We start from the raw sequence: 18,856 nt of genomic DNA, 5'->3' as shown, positions 1-18,856 counted from the left end.
ATTGTGAGTATTTGGGTAGCCTCAGTGCTATGCAGAAAGCAGTCTTACCTTAGATGCTTGGCTTCTTTCTTGCTTGACACCTCAGCAAAATCATTCACCAAATCACCAAAGTCCAACCCTTTAACAAGCTCAGACCCAATGGCCAGCAGTTACATTATGTTGAGTCTTCTTTGGCATGTTTTAATTCGGAGTTTGTTTTTAAAGCTTTCTTTTCATAAGTGCACTTATAACAACAAAGGGGGTCTAAGTCCGGAATGTAATGCTCAATAAACATATAGGTATGATGGTCAGGTGTGCACAATCTTTTGAGTGTATAGTGGAAGTGGAAGAAAAAAAAAAACATTGAAAAACATAAACCCAGACTAAAGCTGCATTTCCAGCTAAATTACCCAGAACAATTAATCCTTGTCCCTGATGTAGTCCCCCTTAGTGGTTATAATAAGCTCCACTCTTCTGGGAAGGCTTTCCACTAGATTTTGGAGCGTCAATGTGGGGATTTGTGCACATTCAACTTCGAGAGCATTAGTGAGGTCAGGTACTGAGGTTAGGTGAGGAGGTCTGGGGTGCAGTCGGTGTTCCAGTTCATCCTAAAGGTGTTTGGTGGGGTTGAGTTCAGGGGTCTGTGCAGGACACTGCAGTTCTTCCACTCCAACGTTGGCACACCATGTCTTCATGGAGCTCGCCTTTGTGCACAGGGAACAGCTGTCATGCTGGAACAGGTTCGGGCCTCTTAGTGAAGGGAAATTGTAAAGCTACAGCATACAGAGACATTCTATACAATTGTGTGCTTCGTATTTTATACCAACAGTTTGAGGAAAGACCACATATGGGTCTGATGGTCAGGTGTCCACATAGTTTTACCATATAGTACCTCCTGTTAAAAACAGTTAAGGCCCAAATGACCTTTTGTTGGTACAAATTCAGGCCCACACATGAATAACATTTCTAAATTTGGGGCAGTGGTGGCTTAGCGGTTAAGGCTCTGGATTACTGATCGGAAGATCGGGGGTTCAGGCCCCCCAGCACTGCCAAGCTGCCACTGTTGGGCCCTTGAGCAAGGCCCTTAACCCTCTCTACTCCAGGGGTGCCGTATCATGGCTGACCCTGCGATCTGACCCCAGCTTCCTGACATGCTGGGGTATGCGAAGAAAACAATTTCACTATGCCATACAGTATATGTGACCAATAAAGACTCATTATCATTAAATTCATTTCAGATTCTGTAAATTTACATTGTTAGGTGTGACTTAGCATAATGGCTAATCAGTCTTATCACTCAGTTTAAATGTATACCCCTTATAGGACATCCCTGATTTTAATGGAAGTGTATCTCATAACAAACCTTTTATGTAAATATCTGCCCCAAACCACATCCAGTTCCTTCATTGATATCGTACAGACGTGTTGAGGTGGATTAGACCACAGTGTGACTCACAGTAATCTATAAATATCCACAGAACTTCACTGTAGCTGAACACTGGCACTTTTTTCTTAGCATAATGTACTTTTTCTACAGGCCCAACCTCCCAAAGTTTCAAGGAGAACTTGTAGAGGAAATCTGGAAGTGACGTGGATTACAATATCATTCCCGTTTAATATCAGTTAAATACAGAATATCATAGTTGTTTTAGAAAAAACAAACAAACATTTATTTGACGTTTTGTTGGCAGTACAGTTTGTGAAGATTTGTTAAGTATTTATGTAAGATATATTGGCTGAGGTAGGCTAGCATTACTTGTTATCTACATTAGCCTTGTAGCTCCAGCACAAACATAAAGAAGAAAACATCTTGGAAAAAGGGATGTGTTTATAACTAATCTGTTTTTCATTTACGACCAGAAATTTCGATATTAGCGTAAGAGAAAAAAGACTGCTATTAGTTTGACATGTCCAGCAGTGGAAATGACTTACTAACAATCCCAGAACCAGTTTACATTACATTTTAATGCAAGTGTTTAATATTTACACTTTTAATTTTCTTTTTTTAAATATATATATTTTTTACAGCTGCATATATGTACATTACACACACACACACACACACACACACACACACACACATCCTTGTCATTACACATATTATTATAAGAAGAAACCATGAATTAGGCCTAGATGTTTTTTCAAAGATGAAATAGAGTTGCGCTGGGATGACGTCATTTTCTAATACAAAAACCCGGAATGGAGTTAGCATTTTAGCTCTTCCGGTTCCATCCTCCAGGTGGAAATGTTTTGTTTTTTTAATGGGTTTTGATGGTCTTTGGTTAAAAGGTCTGTGGTGAACACAATCTCAAAATATTTTCACGTTTTATTCTACGACATAAAATACACCAGTAATACCCCACTCGTGATTTTTTTAAAAAGCTTTTACGTGTATTGAAAAATGCGGTTGCTAACAAGTTGCTAAATGGGACTACAGATGTTGTCGCGGACATTAAACGTCATCACTCCAAACAGCGTTAAAAACATAGCAGATAAACTGGTTCAGGTTTGCTGTGCACAATTCCCCCCCCAAAAATGTGGATGAAGATTCATCCACAGAGTAAATCCGTATTTTGGAAAAATGTTTTTAAATCAAGTTTGGAAAAGTTGTCGGAAGCTTGTTGATGGTGACGCTGAAGTCAAGCGACCGTGGTGTAGTTCGTTTATAGCGTACGGTTAGCGTTTTATTTCTGGCGATTATATTTAGACTTAAACTTCATATAAGTTGTGTTCGTTTGTGAAAATTTATCTTGATGAACAAAACGTGTTAGTATTGTAAACCTTTGTTTATAACAGAGCTTTTTTAGTTGTTGCCATAATCCAAAAGTTTATGGGAAAATCCTATTGGGTTTGTGTCGAGGGAACCAGTGTGATGCTAACTTCCGGGTTCCGATACAAAATGACGTCATCCATGCGCTACTCTAGATTAAGGAAGTGAGCAATCAGAAGGGCTTCAGGTGACATCAAACCCTGTCATCTTCTCCCACCTAGCGGTCATGTTGCAGAAATACTTCTTGCTAACCTCATGAAGGGCTTGAACAAGTTGAACACCACAATGAACAAGTTCTATATTAATCTTTATAATTAACACGTGATTCTAAATGGAGTCCCAGATTGATTTAGTATCGAAACTGTGAGCTGTTGGTGAACAGTTCCCTACATTACCCACAATGCTGTCCGACTACCTGCGGGTGCAGTAGGATTTAGCCATCGCTGTACATCTACCTAAACAGAGCGATGCAGCAGCGCTTTAGTCCTTTAGTCCCGTTCTGGGACTTTGAGTCCAATGTTTGCACGAACGTCTTCTTCCACTACTTCTACACTGGATTTTCTCATTAGTATGACGCCAAGCGTCGCTGGAAAAGCGAGGAAAACCTGTTAACTGTTATCACTTGTGCTTGAGATCTCTCACAATTTTCCTCCTATTGAAGCCATTGTAACTACGATTAGCAATAACTACAGCATCAGCCATCTGAGCGGCACATCTTCTCACATGAATAATAAATATTCAACACCAACCAACAAGATAGCACAGTAATCACTGAACACACCACAAATACTTCAACATAAACATACCGAATGGGTTTCAGGATGGAATTTTGCTTTAACAAGCCCATGAGAAAAGAGAGTCGTGTTCTCTCTCGGCCCAAACACACCATGATGACATTGATTAAACGCTACACAGCTAGCCTAGTTAATAAGCTAAATCTTAGTCAGAGATAATGCGGCATGTTTTTAATAACAGTTCATGTGAAGTCACATGTTTTTAATTTGCATATAGCTACATAACAGAATCAAAAAGACATCTGTACCCTCTCATTATGAACTCAATTGCTCCAAGCAATTACAGCTTTTTAAACGTTTGTGCAATTATGAAACCTTGAAACAAGTTCAAACAAGGAGATTTCACAGTAAGCAAATAATATCATAAGCACATTCATAGGCAGATGTGTTGTGGTTGTTTTGGGCTTTATTATAAGCGGTGCAGCCGTCTGCAAGTTATATATATATATATATATATATATATATATATATATATATATATATATATATATATATATATATGCTCCGTGGCCACTTTATTAGAAACATCATACTAATACTTTGCTCGTACTCTCTTAGAAAAGCTTCAGTTCTTCATAACATGAATTTCGCACGTTGTTGGAAACATTCCTTTGAGATTCTTGCCCATGGAACCAGTGTGGAACGACTTGTGGCTTGAGTCATGGTGCATTATCATGCAGGAAGTAGCCATTATAAGATGAGTCAGTTGTGGCCATAAAGGGATGCACATAATGCTCAGACATGCATTTAAACAATGCTGTTGGCACAAGGCAGGTCCATGGATTCATAACGCCAAATTCTAATCCTACCATCTGCATGTCGCAGCAGAAATCAAGAATCGTTAGAACGTAATTTCTGGGTCAAAAAAAATATGGGAAAAACCCCCCAAGAGAAGTAAATGTACACCTTTCGAAAAAGTGTAAATCTAGCACCCTTGAAGAGTTCTTTAGTTCAACACGTCAGGTATTTTTGTAGAACCAATAACAGAGTGCTTCTTTTTCACAGTCGCTTATAAATATAATTATAAAGTGTTTTGCATAATTTACATGTCTAAACACAGTTTTAAATATTACAAACGGCACCTCTAAAATAATCGTAACAAGCTGACTAGGGAAGCTAAGTGAAAAGTTAATAATAACCCAGGTGAGTAAGTAAGTAAGCTCTGGAAAAAATTAATAAAACCACACACTTTTTTTTTTGGGCAAATATCTGTGCATGCATACATACACCTTACTTCTACATCATCTTAAATACTTTTATACTATCTGTGTGTCTCATACCGTGCTGAATAATTATTGCATTGTGGTTTGACTGATAGAATTTTTAAATGATATTTTTGTTCCAGTAATGTGTTGTTAATGTTTGCTTTATGTTGAGTAATTTAATATCAAATATGTGTACCTTGAACTTATAGCCTTTCTAAAGCAATTTCAGTTTTGTAATTTTTTTTGGTACAGTTTACAGACGTTATTTGAAGAGATTCTGTTTTCAAAATAAGTTTTAGTTGTTTTTTTTTCTCTGTTTTTATTCCGTAATTCTTTTTTTCATATACCACAAGAAGACCAGTTGCTTACTAATATTCTTTCTATTTAGAAGTAAACGTTGCGATATTTGTTTAGTCCAGCAGGAGGCGCCATGTGCATTGAATATAAACGATGCACATGTATGATTTCTGTTTGTTTTAAAGTAAAAAAAAAAAAAATAAATAATAAAAAACTTAAGTCCGAGTAATTCTTTGCAACATAGATTGTGGTCTTTATGAAGTAAGGAATAAAACTCGACAGGGGCATGTTGTAATAGGAAAATAATCCATGACAGGGTAGCGTGATACGACCCGAGGTGAAGCGGACAGTAGTTCCGACTGTAATTCAAATTACAGCTTTATATTAATGCGCTTATAATACATTATGGTTTCCATAGTAACAGCTAGTTCACAGGGACTAATTACGGTGGACTCATGACAAAAACAAAGGCTAATTAATTAAATGCATTAAGAACCATGTTGTTCATTAACAAAGAAAAACGTGTCATCGTTGATATGGCGAAGTTTTCCCATAAGGAGGTGTTTATTTAACATTTATGAAAGGAGTCTCCAGTGTCAGCGCTACGTAAAAGTCAGTATGGTTTGTTTTATTTACCACAGGAAAGATTTCAGGACACGATTGAGGTGCAAAATGAAAAGCTGCATGGTTTTGCCAGGAGAACAATGTTTATAGCTGCTGTAATAAACGATATTGTCTCACAGATGTTCCACAGCATTAAATGTATTAAATGTAACGATGGTTAGTTTAAAAAGCATGGCGTGTCGATCATTAATAAATGAAAAATCGTAATCGTTCGTAAGTTCCCGTGGTATAAGAGGGAAATAAACACTTCGGGATATGCTGTAATTGGGAAATAATCAACGCTTGGTTGCTAACAGGAACTGCACTTTATGTTGGGCGACATCACACCACGCCATCGCTGATTATTTTCCCAGAACGTCACACCCCCAAGTGTTTTATCATGTAACCTGAGCAGCAATGAAGCGATTAACAAAAGTGAAAACAATGTCTGCTTTGTGGTTAAGCAGAAGACATCAAACTTAACAGAAACATGCGTATTTAAACGGACCAGAACTTATTCAATTCATGGTCAGTTTCTATTAGACAGGCTCGAGGATGGACATGAGTGGACTTTTCTGGCCAGACCCTGGGAAAGATATGATAACAAACAATCTGAACGGTTTTACTCTGAGTGTTTTATAGTCCTTATTCATCCAGACCAGAAAAATAACAGGCCACGAAGTCAGAGGCATGAAGTCTGGAGTTTGATTTAAACTGTTTGTTCTTCTGGATTAGAAATATTTACATGTGAAGTTAAATGATTAATTTACACATTGTTCTGTTTGATGGTTTTAATAGAAAAGTAGTCTGAGATCTGCGGAGGGGACTTTCGAGAGGAACGTGACTTGGCCATGAGTCTGGGATTCATTTAAAGAAGCTTTTCTACACACTTTGAGGTTTCTTTAAAGGTTCTTTAGACAGGTAATGGTTCCTGAGCTTCCTAAAACGGTTCTATCTGGAACACTTTCTGATAGACAAACGTGCAGTTGTAAGGTTTTACATGCAAACTTGAGAAGTTCTTCTGGAGGGACAACCAGAGAACCGATAAGGGTTCTAGCTTTGACCTTTTATCCCGAGCGTAGATATCTAGTAATAAATAATATAAATGAAATTTTAAATGATTTATTCCTAAAGGAAGGCATACATTTTGTTTGTTTGTCTGTTTGTTTGTTTGTTTGTTCCTCAGCAGATGCTATAAAAAAAATGAAGGTTCCACAAGGAATTATTTAAATGAGTGTTATTTCAGGAACAATTCACGTTTTTGAATATTCCTGCCACAGGGTTCCTGAAGGCACTGTTAAGAGTTCCACTTGTAAGACAAAAAAAAGTTCCTTCTAGATTGTTTGAACAGTTAAAGTTTCTTATATTCTTATCATTATAAATGCTTTTTTTTCTCCCTCCAGCGACTGTCAGACTGATTGTAAAATATATTGAGACTGGAGGGAACTATTTGACTTCCCATCTTACTCATAGCAGGGACACTTCATTCATACACTCAGCGGTCTATGAACTGGTTGTATTTTTAATTATCTCACCGGCTATGCCAGATAGAGTTTTTATATAATAATTTATTTGAAATTTGTTATTTGTTAAATTAAATTAATATGTCTATATCGTTTTTTTGTTTTTTTTTTGTTTTTTTTTGATAATGTTGTGGTTATTGTGTTATTATGAGTCACGCACAAGCATTCCAATGTCCCCGTACTGCTTTGCACGTTGTGCGAATGGCAATAAATCTAATCTAAATCTAATCTAATCTAATCTTACAGCTTCCCAAAATGGGTTCTAATTTAAGCCCTGCATGAACTCATTCTCCTAGTGTTCATTCTTACTGAAATGAAGATAATGCTAGGAACCATTTGTTTTTCAAGAACCTCTGCAACAACGTTTCTGTCGACAATTTTAAAGATCATGGCGGTGAGATAACCTTCAAGAGCTCCCTAAGGTCTTCCAGGATCCTGGAACCTCTGCCTTGTTCACAGAGCACTGAACTGAAACAGAGCATTACTGAAGCAGTTATGAGCTCTCTGTCTCTCTCTGCCTATAAACTGCACTTTAATCTAGCACCCTAAAGAGTTCTTCGGTACGTTCCTCTGACGGAACCCTTGAATGGTTCAGGTTTGAACTCTAAAACAGACGGTTTCCTTGTCCGAAAAGCCTTTGAGGAAAAAGCTAGAACCATTAACCATCCAAACAGCCCCTGAGGAAGCACTTTTAAAGAGTGAATGTACACACACAGGACTTATTTGTGTTCACACTCAGTTTGTCCCTCTGAAGGAACCCGTAAAAGTTCTGTGTACATCCGAGGCTTTCTCTTCCAAGTAGAAGCCTTTTAGAAGGCTAAGAACCTTCAACTGATTAAAGAGTACATTGTGTAATCCTTTTCCTCTGAGAGATTGGGAACTGAAGCGTATCTTGCGGTGCGTATGTCACTTTTCAGCAGCTGTATCAACGGCATGCATTCTGCCTCTCTGGTAAGGTCTTTGGATAAAATCATCCACCCGAAGAAAAAAAAACCAAACAAACAAAAAAAAACAATTCATGGAAAATTCTTGGAATTTTTAAAGGTTTTCTCAGTTTCGAAGAGATTTCAAGTGTATACGTATCATATACCCTATGTATTTGGCCAACATATTTGACCTTCAGTAACACCAAAGCAGATTCAACTTTAAAACCTTTCTACGTTTAAGTTTTATTCAGTGTAAAATTTACAACATATAGGCGTATCCAGTGGCATATATCACAGCCTGTTGATAAAATGTACTCTTATTTTTGGCAACAACAACAACAACAACAAAAAAGTTCATTATAATGAGATAAGAACATGATAATAGACAGCGGTGATTCATAGTGTAAAGTAAAATGATACTGAAGACCTTTGATAGAATGTTGTATCTTGTAGGCTGGTTGCTGATGTGTGCTATAGCGGCTCCTTTAAGGACAAACACTCCCTCAATACCTCCTTCTCTCTCTCTCTCTCTCTCTCTCTCTCTCTCTCTCTCTCTGTCCAGCTCGGAGACACGACAGTGAATTAAGACTAGGCGACTTTCCGCGGGCAGCATGGGGATTTTATCCGACTTGTAAACACGGCTGGAATAAACGCAGCACCAGCTTGAACCATCATCTTCAGCGTCGACTCTTTGGTTTGTTGTTGCTTCTTGTGGCATTAAAAAAAAGAAAAGGGGGAAAAAAAAGAAAAGAAAAAAGGTGGAAACCTGGCACTTTTGGCACTTAAAAGCGAGCAGGAGTTTGTTGGCGGATTGACAATGTGGCGGTGTGTGTGAGCAGCGCCTGAGCTCGGTGGACTCCCTGATGCGGTGTGAGTCCGAGCGGCTCCGTGGTTCCGCACAGCCGCCCTCGGAGCGCCCAAAGCCGGCCTCGGTGTGAGCGGGGACTCGGTGCTGCGCCGCCACCTCCTCCACCACCTTCTCCTCCTCTTCCTCCTCTTCTTCTTCCTCCTCCTCCTCCTCCTCCACCTCCTCCTCCTCCTCATGGCGCAGCGGGTGCGTAAACCAAAAATACCGGGGGGGAAAAAAGTGATTTTTATCTTCTTGGGTTCAATGGAAGTCAATTATCAAGTGTACACAGATTCAGAATTAAACAAATAACATTTATAACAGTGATGGAGGACTCTCATGGTTATCACTCTTAAAAATAAAGATGGTAGAAAAGATGATTCTTTAAACGTATTTTTTATTTTTTTTTTGGTGTGTTTTTGTTTTGCTTTTATTTGGTGCCACAATGAGCTGAAGACCTTAAACTTAGCTAGATATGTAGGAATAGAGGTGCATCATGTGGATATTTCCCCATGTGCTGGGGAATGATTCTTCAGGACTTTGTGACACCAAACAAACAAACAAACAAAAACAGAATTCAAATTCTTTATAGGGGAACAAAATGTTCTTTAATCTCGTAGCACTCATTTTTAGGGTCACCTTGTTTATTCCGATTCCATCCGGTGTTTCACTTCATTATAGAGTCTTTATGAAATTTCACCTCACCTCTGAATCTACACTCATTTATAGGCTAAGTGACTTGACAAAAGATAAAAATCTAAGACTAAAAAAAAAAGTGTGTATGTGTGTGTGTGTGTGTGTGTGTAAGACTTGAGACGTGGCCCATTTCCGTAGGTACAAATTTGAATCTATGGCTGGAGGACATTTAATTTGCTAAGTAAATTTTAACACTCTCTCAAAAATGTAGCTTTTATTTATCAATCATTAATAATTCAAGAATAATATTATGATTTTTTTTTTTACATTAGTCTTTACACCATGAGTAGGCTATACATGGTTAAAGATTTAAACAGCTACTGAAGGCTACACACACACACACACATTTACTTTCATTTTATTCAGGGTTCCATGCAATGTTTTATTTATTTAATTTTTATTTGATTTGCCTAACATTTTCCCAACATTTTAACACTTAATGTAACCTAAATGTTTTGATTTTTTTTTAATTATTATTATTTTATAAAAAAAAACAACAAAAAAACATTTAAACAGTTGAACAAACTGAGAGATTCTTACTTCTGTTCCAGCAGCATTAAGTTTGCCCAATTATCATTAGACTTATCAGATTATAGGAAAAATTGTAGATATTTGGATCAGATTTGGGGTTAATTTGAGGTTAATCTTTAAACACACACTAATAAAATAAACTTGCAGGATGTTTCGTGATATTCGTAAAGATGAATATTTATTCAGTACATGACAGTAGGCTATTTTTGTTGAAAAGTTCAATCTCGTTATTTTATGATTGTGGGTTTGAAGCAGTTGTTTTGAAAAATAGTTGTTGATTTTTTTTTATTTATTTATTTTTTTTTGTGTGTGTGTTTGAAAAAAATATTTTGAAAGACCTAGGACAGGAATGTAAAATGTGATTAGTCTATATGGATCTCTAGTTTAATTATGACTCATTATAGTCAGTAATAACGGGTAATATCTGTGGTGTATTTGTGCGTATTGTGCGTGTGTATTGCTGAAACCGCATTTCTATTGGACTGCATTCTGCACATTTAATGTTTTAGATTAATTCAGTGCGTGTGTGTGCGCGTGTGTGTGTGTGTGTGTGTGTGTGTGTGTGTGTGTGTGTGTGTGTGTGTGTGTGTTCAGTACGAGGATCTGGTGCATTACGGAGCGGACGGACTCGGGATACCGGCCCCGGCGGTGTATGGCGAGCCTCATGCGGCGGCGCGCGCCGTGCACGCGGCTCACGGGGGTCCCGGTCCCGGCGCCACTGCCGCCGCGCTCCACGCGCACCACTATCCGCTGGCTCCCGGCATGGGCTCGGCTGTTAACGACGCGCTAAAACGTGACAAAGACGCCATTTATGGGTATGTGTCCTCCTTTTACGGCGTTAATAATAAAAACCGGCACCTACGACGCGCACAAGGCTGCTTCCGTAGAGTCGGAATTCCCTGCTCTGTGATGTGCACTAGAATTAAAATGAGCTACTTTATTATATTAGAACTACTGTAGGCTGAAATATTGATGATGAACCTGTTATAGCACGGCACACACACACACACACACACACAAATATAGAAAAGAGAATTTCTACTTAGATGCGAAATGCAAGAGTGCTGTATTACATATCTAGTGCGTGAAATTTAATTATACAATAATGATATAACGCACAATATATCCTTATACTAATCTTTAATATATTAAAGATTAGGTTCATAACGTGTTTCACCCATTTTTTCTCCCTGCTGTGCGTCTTTTTTTTTTTTTTTTTTACTTTCACGTGAATTTTTAATTTTTTTTTTCCATTTGATTCGTTCATGTTCAGACGTGATTCATTTGTTTTCACATATAGTGCACGTGTTGTTTTTTTCTCTCCCTCCCCCTCACGGTATTATTTATTTTCCCCACACTTTGAATTCACGTGTGCACGACATGGTGAAATTGGGAAAGCTTCACGTCACCCCGTCCCCGCGAGCGTTATTTACACAATCACACGCCGTACGTGGATAAACCTAGGATCACGTGTGAAATGTTTGTGATTTTCCTGTAAGCGATTTAGAACTGTGTTTATTGTGTGCTCGGAACATAATGACTGATCTCAGAGGCTCTAGTTAGGTTTTTGTTGAATAAAAGGGGGGGGGGGGCGAATTCATTTAGAACAAACAAACAAACAAACAAACAAGCGAAAATAAATAAATGACAGAGGGACTATGGCTAAGGGAAAAAAAACACACAACAAAAGTATTTAAAATAAAATAAAACAAGGAGCAGTTTTAAAACGTTACACATTCAATCTGTAATAGTAATTATATAGTAATGATCGTTCATATAAACTCATCATCTCACATTATCTCAACATAATATCAGCTATAACAGCTATAGGCTATAGCAGCTGATCTTTCTGTCTGTGTAAACACACAACAAACAAACAAACAAACAGCATGGACATGTTTTTTTATTTTATTTATTTATTTGCTCAGTAACTTGGTTTTTTTTTTAATAAAACAAGGAGCACTTTTTAACACTTAAAACGTTACACCTAATGATAATAGTCCTAGTATTAACACACACACACACACACACACACACACACACACACACACTAAACTGTTCATGGTCTATAACGTCGAGGTGTAAATGCCGTTATACTGCAAAACACTTAAACACTGGCTGTGTTCCAAACCACACACTGAAGTAAACCCTACTAAAGTTAAAACGGTTTAAAGTAGCTATTAACACAACAGTACGCCATTTTGCGTAACCATGGCAACCCATAGTTACCCGGGGTTCATTCCGCTCTGTGAGTTTTGTGATTTGATACGGAGCCAGATTTTCCCTTCGTGTCCCCTTCTCTGACATTTTATGGGCTTGTTGTGAAATTATCTGAGACTAGCACAATGCTCTGTCGATAACGATGTGCTCGTGAACAGGCTAATGGGATACAGCCTCAGGACTAGGCACAATAATTAAGACCGAATTAATTAAATTAGTCTGTGTATTTGCTCGGTAAAAAGCCGAAACGACCCCCCCCCCCACCCCCACCAGGTTATATTTGTGTGTTTGGGCTGTGTCCCAAATCGCCTACCAACGTGACATTATCAATAGTACGACACACTAGCACGCCATTTATCGTAACTATGGCAACCTGTGAGTTTGTTTTGGCGTACTGTTTCAGATTTACGGCATTCTAACCTCTTTTGTTGACACTGGTTGAGAAATGAACTAGAGTATCTCCTTAACAATTTGTCCTCGAATATATGACCGGCTAGTTTAATGTGCACATGTGCTAGTTTTACTATTGTATTCTATTTCATAGCTACATTTCTGTTTTGCTTTTTGTTTTGTGTTGTTTGAATGACACGGTCCACTGCGGAAAAAAGTGATGCGTTGAATTGACTTGATTGAGATGTTTCCCCATGAATACAAACACACAACACTAACACACTTGTCTTGTGATGTACTTTGGGCAGTAATACTGTCCACGCACTACATTTTTATGTTTATATTTGAACATGGAAGTGATCTAGATGGTAGAATGAATCAGATTCAGTGCATCAACTTTTTATTATTATTTTTTTTTAATTTTTGTTTTATTATAAGATTATACCGGGGCTATTTTGGATAATCCTGAAACCCTTAAATAAGGAAAGAGCGTGATTGTCTAGTCAGAGAGCTTATTTACAGAAATAAACATGTGTTGTGTTTGGTTTTGAATTGGTTGTTGTGTTGTTTGTTTGTTTGTTTTCAATGCAGACACCCTCTGTTCCCTCTGCTTGCACTGGTTTTTGAGAAATGTGAATTAGCGACGTGTACTCCGAGAGAGAGCGGCCTGGCGGCTGATGTCTGCTCCTCCGCATCCTTCGACGAGGACATTACCGTGTTTTCAAAACAGGTCCCACTTCCCCACCTGTAACACTCTGCATGGCTTCAATGACTTCTAATGAGTCGGGTCGAATAAACGCCGGTGAAATCTGAGCCCGACTGCGCATGCGCTAAGATGAAGGATGATTAAAAGTATTTATGATCATTTAAAAAGCATGTTCTTTTCATTCCAGATAAGGGCAGAAAAGCAGTTTTTCACGCCCAGTCCAGACCTAGATAACCTGGTAGGAGAAGTATTGGCGCGCTTTTTTTTTCTTCTGCAAATTGCATAACAAATCCATGTCAAAATGTATAAATAAATAAATAAATAAATAAATAATAGGCTAATTAATGTAAAAATAAAATAAAATAAAATGATTCACTTCACAGATGGTGCAGGCCATACAAGTGCTGCGTTTTCATCTTTTAGAATTAGAGAAGGTGAGTTTCTATTATTATTATTATTATTATTATTATTATTATTGTTCTTGTTCTTGTTAAGGAATATATATATACGTCAAATTTATACGTCTTTTTTTCACATTTATTTTACATGTAGTGCGTGTTTTTATTTTCACGTGTCATTTTTTTCATGACCCCCCCCCCCCCAAAAAAACACACACACACACACACACACACACACGTGATTCGTTTATTCTCACGTGCAGGCTAATTTTCCCTCTTATTCATTTTACACATGCAGGGCATTGCTCTGTAATAATTAATCCCAGAGCCTGTTACTCACACGGTGTGACGTGTTTTCATACAGTGTCAGGGCAGGAACACGCCGAATGCACCTTCACATGTTTTCCACGTGTAACAAACAAACAAACAAACATGTGATCACGTGATATTTGTAAACGTATTTATTTATTTTATTTTGCCGCTGCAGGTCCACGAGCTTTGCGATAATTTCTGTCACCGGTACATCAACTGTCTGAAAGGAAAGATGCCGATGGACCTGGTGGTGGATGACAGAGAAGGATCTTCCAAATCCGACAGTGAGGATTTCAGTCGAAACTCCGGCGGCACCGCGGATCAAGTCAGTCTCTTTATCTAATCTGCAGGATTGTATTATGATTAGCCTTTATTTCATCTCGGCTTTATTTAATTTAGAAGCGCAATGAAGCGGAATAAATTCGGTTTGGCCAATAAAACCTTAAAACTCTCGCTTCTTACGGGTGGTTATCGATACGCGGCGTGTGTGCGCATGCGCGTCATCTTGTTTATTCTATACACCAGGAATAAATAACCACTGGGTGTTTGCGTCTGGAAAACACGTCCTAATGCGCCTATCAAACCCGACTGTGTCAGTAAAGCTGTGTCAGGGTTTGGCTGTATGTACAGTAACACGTTATTTATTGCACTACATTAAATAAGCAAATGATTGAATTGAAAGAATTTGCTTGACATGCCAATAGAAGTGATTTACAAAACAGACAAACAAATATGTACAATAAAAAACAAACAAACAAACAAAAACACCTGACTAGGTTATACTGTATATCAGGGGATAAAAGACATTCCTGTATGGATGTGGATACAAATAAAACAAATTAAATACGCGTACAAATATTGTAGGCGAGCAAATACACAATGCACAGGCTGGGTGAAGACGATGGATTGAGCTTTTATAGTGAGTAGAAAGAAAGAAAGATTTTATTACAGTGAGTAAAATGGTCATGTGACATGCTACTAAATTTCCTACTAAATCCTACCTGCATGTAATCTTCTTCTTTTTAAAAACAAAAATAAATAAATAAATAAAAAATCTTTATTGTATTTTTTTTTTTGTCTTAAAGTCTGATACAGAACAAGGACCAGTAACTCGAGTTCGCTCTGTGTTAGTGTTTGCCAAGTTGAGTTCAAGCTCTTCTTTCCTTTCAGTTTAAATATCGTACATGTCCTGTAGAAATCCTGCAATATGTGGGATTTTTCACAATACACAAAATAGCTTTTTCAGACATTTCCTAAGATAGTAAATCAACAACAACAACAACATTACAAACTAGAATCTTTTACATTGCACGATATGGACCAAAAAAAAAAAATCTAGATTCTATTGTATCTTCAAGGGTTCTTTAAAAGGTTCACTGGATAATTAATGGTTCTCATCCCGCAAAAAGAGACGAGTTCTATTCGAAACCCTTCTAACAGGGAAATAATCCGTGGTAGGGTTTGACATATCACCTTTAAGCGCTCTCCATGAAGGACAGCTGGAGGACCCTTTTCTAAGAGTGTATTTACTGTGAAGTGGATTGCAATATATTTAATATATTTCGACGAGCCATGATGTGGTACAGATTTAAAAATCATTCTTTGTTTCATTTACTAATAGCACCTGTAATAAAGTATTTAAAATGGAGAAGCAGGAATGAATAATGTTCATATTTTTCTAAGTAGCTAAGCCCCAAACAAATCTCCATCAGATGTCACCGAGTATTCCGTGTAGATATAGATTATACTTACACAACATTTGAACCTTTAAGACAGGAAATTGGTTTACTATAGAGAGTCAACTGGCAAATCCTATTTCTCCAGCATTCACGTGTTCTTAATTCTTGTTTTCGACCGAAGCTCTCTCCCTGACAGTATACTGTGTACGTCTTCAGTGCAACATAAAGTGATAAGAAAAAAAAGAAAAAAAATCTCTCAAGCTCACTTGCGCAGAAAATTCTAAGTGTAAGCGCTCCAGAAATGTTAGTGTCTTAACCCCTGTGAAAGCATTACTAAAGGTTACATGGACATTTGAGCTCGGTTTATTTCTGAAAGCAGGCTTGAACGCCGTTGTGCTCGGCTCGTACTCGGTGTTGTGCGAGGGGAAGTTTTGCTTGGGGTCGTATACTGTTTACAGAAGGTTTATCCACCGCAGCTGTTCCGAGGTCAGTGCGGAGTTTGATGTTTCACGGAGGTTCGGCTGGAAAAGCACGACGATGACGCAGGGGAGGAATCAGTGTTTATGTGCAAGTCGAACATTATTACCCAACAATCATGTTCTCTATTGGGGCCCGAGTTTAAAAAACATCCTGCTTTTCGGCGTGTGTGTATAAAAAGAGCCGATGCGGGTCTGGCTTCAAAGGCTCATGGGATCGTGTTGTTTCTGAATGAAGCCACGTGTTTACATTTCTGTGTTTGCTTTGCATATGAAGGAAATGCTTGTGTGTTAAATGAGCTTACAGATTTGCCTGGATGGGCTTTTCTCTCTCTGTCTCTCTCTCTCTCTCTCTTTCTAACTTGTTTTCTCTCTCTCTCTCTCTGTGTGTGTGTGTGTGTGTGCATGCTTACATTTTTATATATGCACCTATTATATGCACCATGTAAACATACATATGTACCGCTTTCTCATCACATGACACTAACTGTAGGAGGAGTTTCCCTGGAGGTTGTGGGATGGTGATTGTTATGTTCTGTACTGTGAAATATGTAATTACGTACTTGAAATGTTCCACGATGATTTGACAGTGAATTAAAAAAGCTAGATTTACAGCGTTGCCGCATCACACCTCCAGGGTTCCTGGCTCGTTCCTGAGCTCGTGTTACTCTCTGTTTGGAGTTTCACATGCTCTTCTTATCCATGTGGGTTCAGTTTCCGGTTTCTGTCCACCTCCCGAAAACATACCTGTAGGTGAACTGGCGACTCTATACTGCCCCTAGGTGTGAATGAGAGTGGGAATGTGTGTGTGTGTGTGTGTGTGTGTGTGTGGTGCTGTGTGATGGACTTGGTTCAGACTCCAGATCCACCACAACACGAGCAGGAAAAAGCGTTCGCAGAAACACAGTGACTCAGATGGAGCGGAGGGTGCCAATACTTCCATCTCAACGAAAACAGAGAGGATGTTGAACGCAAACTCAGTCCGATCGTATTAAATACATATCCAACCTTGTCTTGTTGCGTGTATAGTGCGATGTATACATCCTACAATGCTATGTTATGTTGTACCCTATGTAACGAGCATATATAGTGAATAAGAAGCCATTTTGGATTTGGGCTCATTTTAAGATGGTGGATTTTTTTCTTACGTCGTTGATGGACAGCTTGAAAACAGTTAAAACCGCACCAAATGTCAGCGATGAAAAAAAACATTACCGTGGGTTGCCAAATTTTAAAAAAATGATCTGAAACGTCAAATCGTCGCCTTTCCGAAAGCTGTATGGATGACCGAGTCACAACAATGTGACCAGTGCAAGATGATGTTCTGTCCAGTAGAAAAGCAGTTCTAGAAAGATTTAGGCAAGGATCTGTGATGACTGTGTTTGAACAATCAATAATCCTCACCACTGTTTCCTCTGAGCTGCATGCGCGCATAACTGCGCACCTCTGATGATGCTCCCATGCAGGAAAAAAAGTGCAGTTTGGACCAGTCACTTCAACTCTCAGAAGGAACAGCACTGTATGTTTCTTATTATTTGCGATCATAAACAGGAATGCACGATGACAAGACGCAGATGCTCTCGCCGCCACCCACATTAAATCGCGCTCACAAATAACGCTAGCTAGCTCCATCAGCTGGGAGCTTAGCAAGCCATGTAAACTGTTCAGCACTTCTGCTCTCGAGAGTCGTCTTCACAGGCTTGCTGGATAATGCTAACTTGTGCCGCTCATGTAACCGGGTCTTTCTGCTCAAATGGCAGAAGGGTCTGTCCAATGGAAATACGTTTCGCTCAGCAAGAAAAGAACTCTGATCCGCACTATTTCTAGCTCCGCCCACTAGTCCTGTTTGTCACTTGTAGTACACTGGGAAGAATGAGGAGCACATTTATTACTGTATTTAATTACAGTACAGTTTATGTTGCAGTGGAAAATGAAGAAAAAAAATACTCTAGCTAGGTAGATATGATGGGAATTACAAAGAACTTGTCTCCTTTATCAAAAGTAAACACGCCCCAGACTAGAAATAACCACGATGGTGGGAAAGAACCAACGACGCGTTAATATATCTGATGCATCATCGTCTTGATTGTAGATGATGGTTAGTTTCATTTCTGTTGTGGTTTCCTCCTTTGTGTGTCTCGAACCCTATCACCCCTCCCTCCCTCCCTCCCTCCCTCCATATGTTCTGTGTGTGTGTGTGCGTGAAAACTGAGCATGTGTTCTATATTATCTCTTACAGCATGAGTCTGGTATGCCGTTTCATACTGCACTGGACCAAATCATATATCACCAATATATCTAATACTCAGTACTCTCTCTCTCTCTCTCTCTCTCTCTCTCTGTGTCTCTCACCCCCATCTTTCTCTCTCAAGATGTGTTGGAGGGAAGATGACTCTGTCTCCGTTCACTCCACCGAAGGTCCGGCACCCTGCGGAGGACGTTCCAGTTCTCTCAACGGAGACAACAGTAGTGAACATGGTACCACACACACTCACACACACACA

At 38.7% G+C, this 18,856-nt stretch overlaps 1 protein-coding gene across 1 annotated transcript in view; it reads left to right on the top strand.

The window, feature by feature from the left end:
- The first annotated feature begins 8,663 nt into the window (after positions 1-8,663).
- meis1a (Meis homeobox 1 a) overlaps positions 8,664-18,856 on the top strand; it is a 33,577-nt gene continuing 23,384 nt past the window's right edge. Inside the window, exons 1-7 of the mRNA XM_053615117.1 lie at positions 8,664-9,151; positions 10,766-10,986; positions 13,373-13,511; positions 13,675-13,725; positions 13,871-13,921; positions 14,373-14,522; positions 18,725-18,830. Coding sequence (XP_053471092.1) covers positions 9,140-9,151; positions 10,766-10,986; positions 13,373-13,511; positions 13,675-13,725; positions 13,871-13,921; positions 14,373-14,522; positions 18,725-18,830 — 730 coding nt within the window. The 5' untranslated portion in view covers positions 8,664-9,139. The remainder of the gene's footprint in view (positions 9,152-10,765; positions 10,987-13,372; positions 13,512-13,674; positions 13,726-13,870; positions 13,922-14,372; positions 14,523-18,724; positions 18,831-18,856) is intronic.

The sequence above is a fragment of the Ictalurus furcatus genome, chromosome 26 (genome assembly GCF_023375685.1).
Source record: "Ictalurus furcatus strain D&B chromosome 26, Billie_1.0, whole genome shotgun sequence".
Taxonomy (NCBI): Eukaryota; Metazoa; Chordata; class Actinopteri; order Siluriformes; family Ictaluridae; genus Ictalurus; species Ictalurus furcatus.
This window is presented reverse-complemented; position numbering and strand designations above follow the sequence as displayed.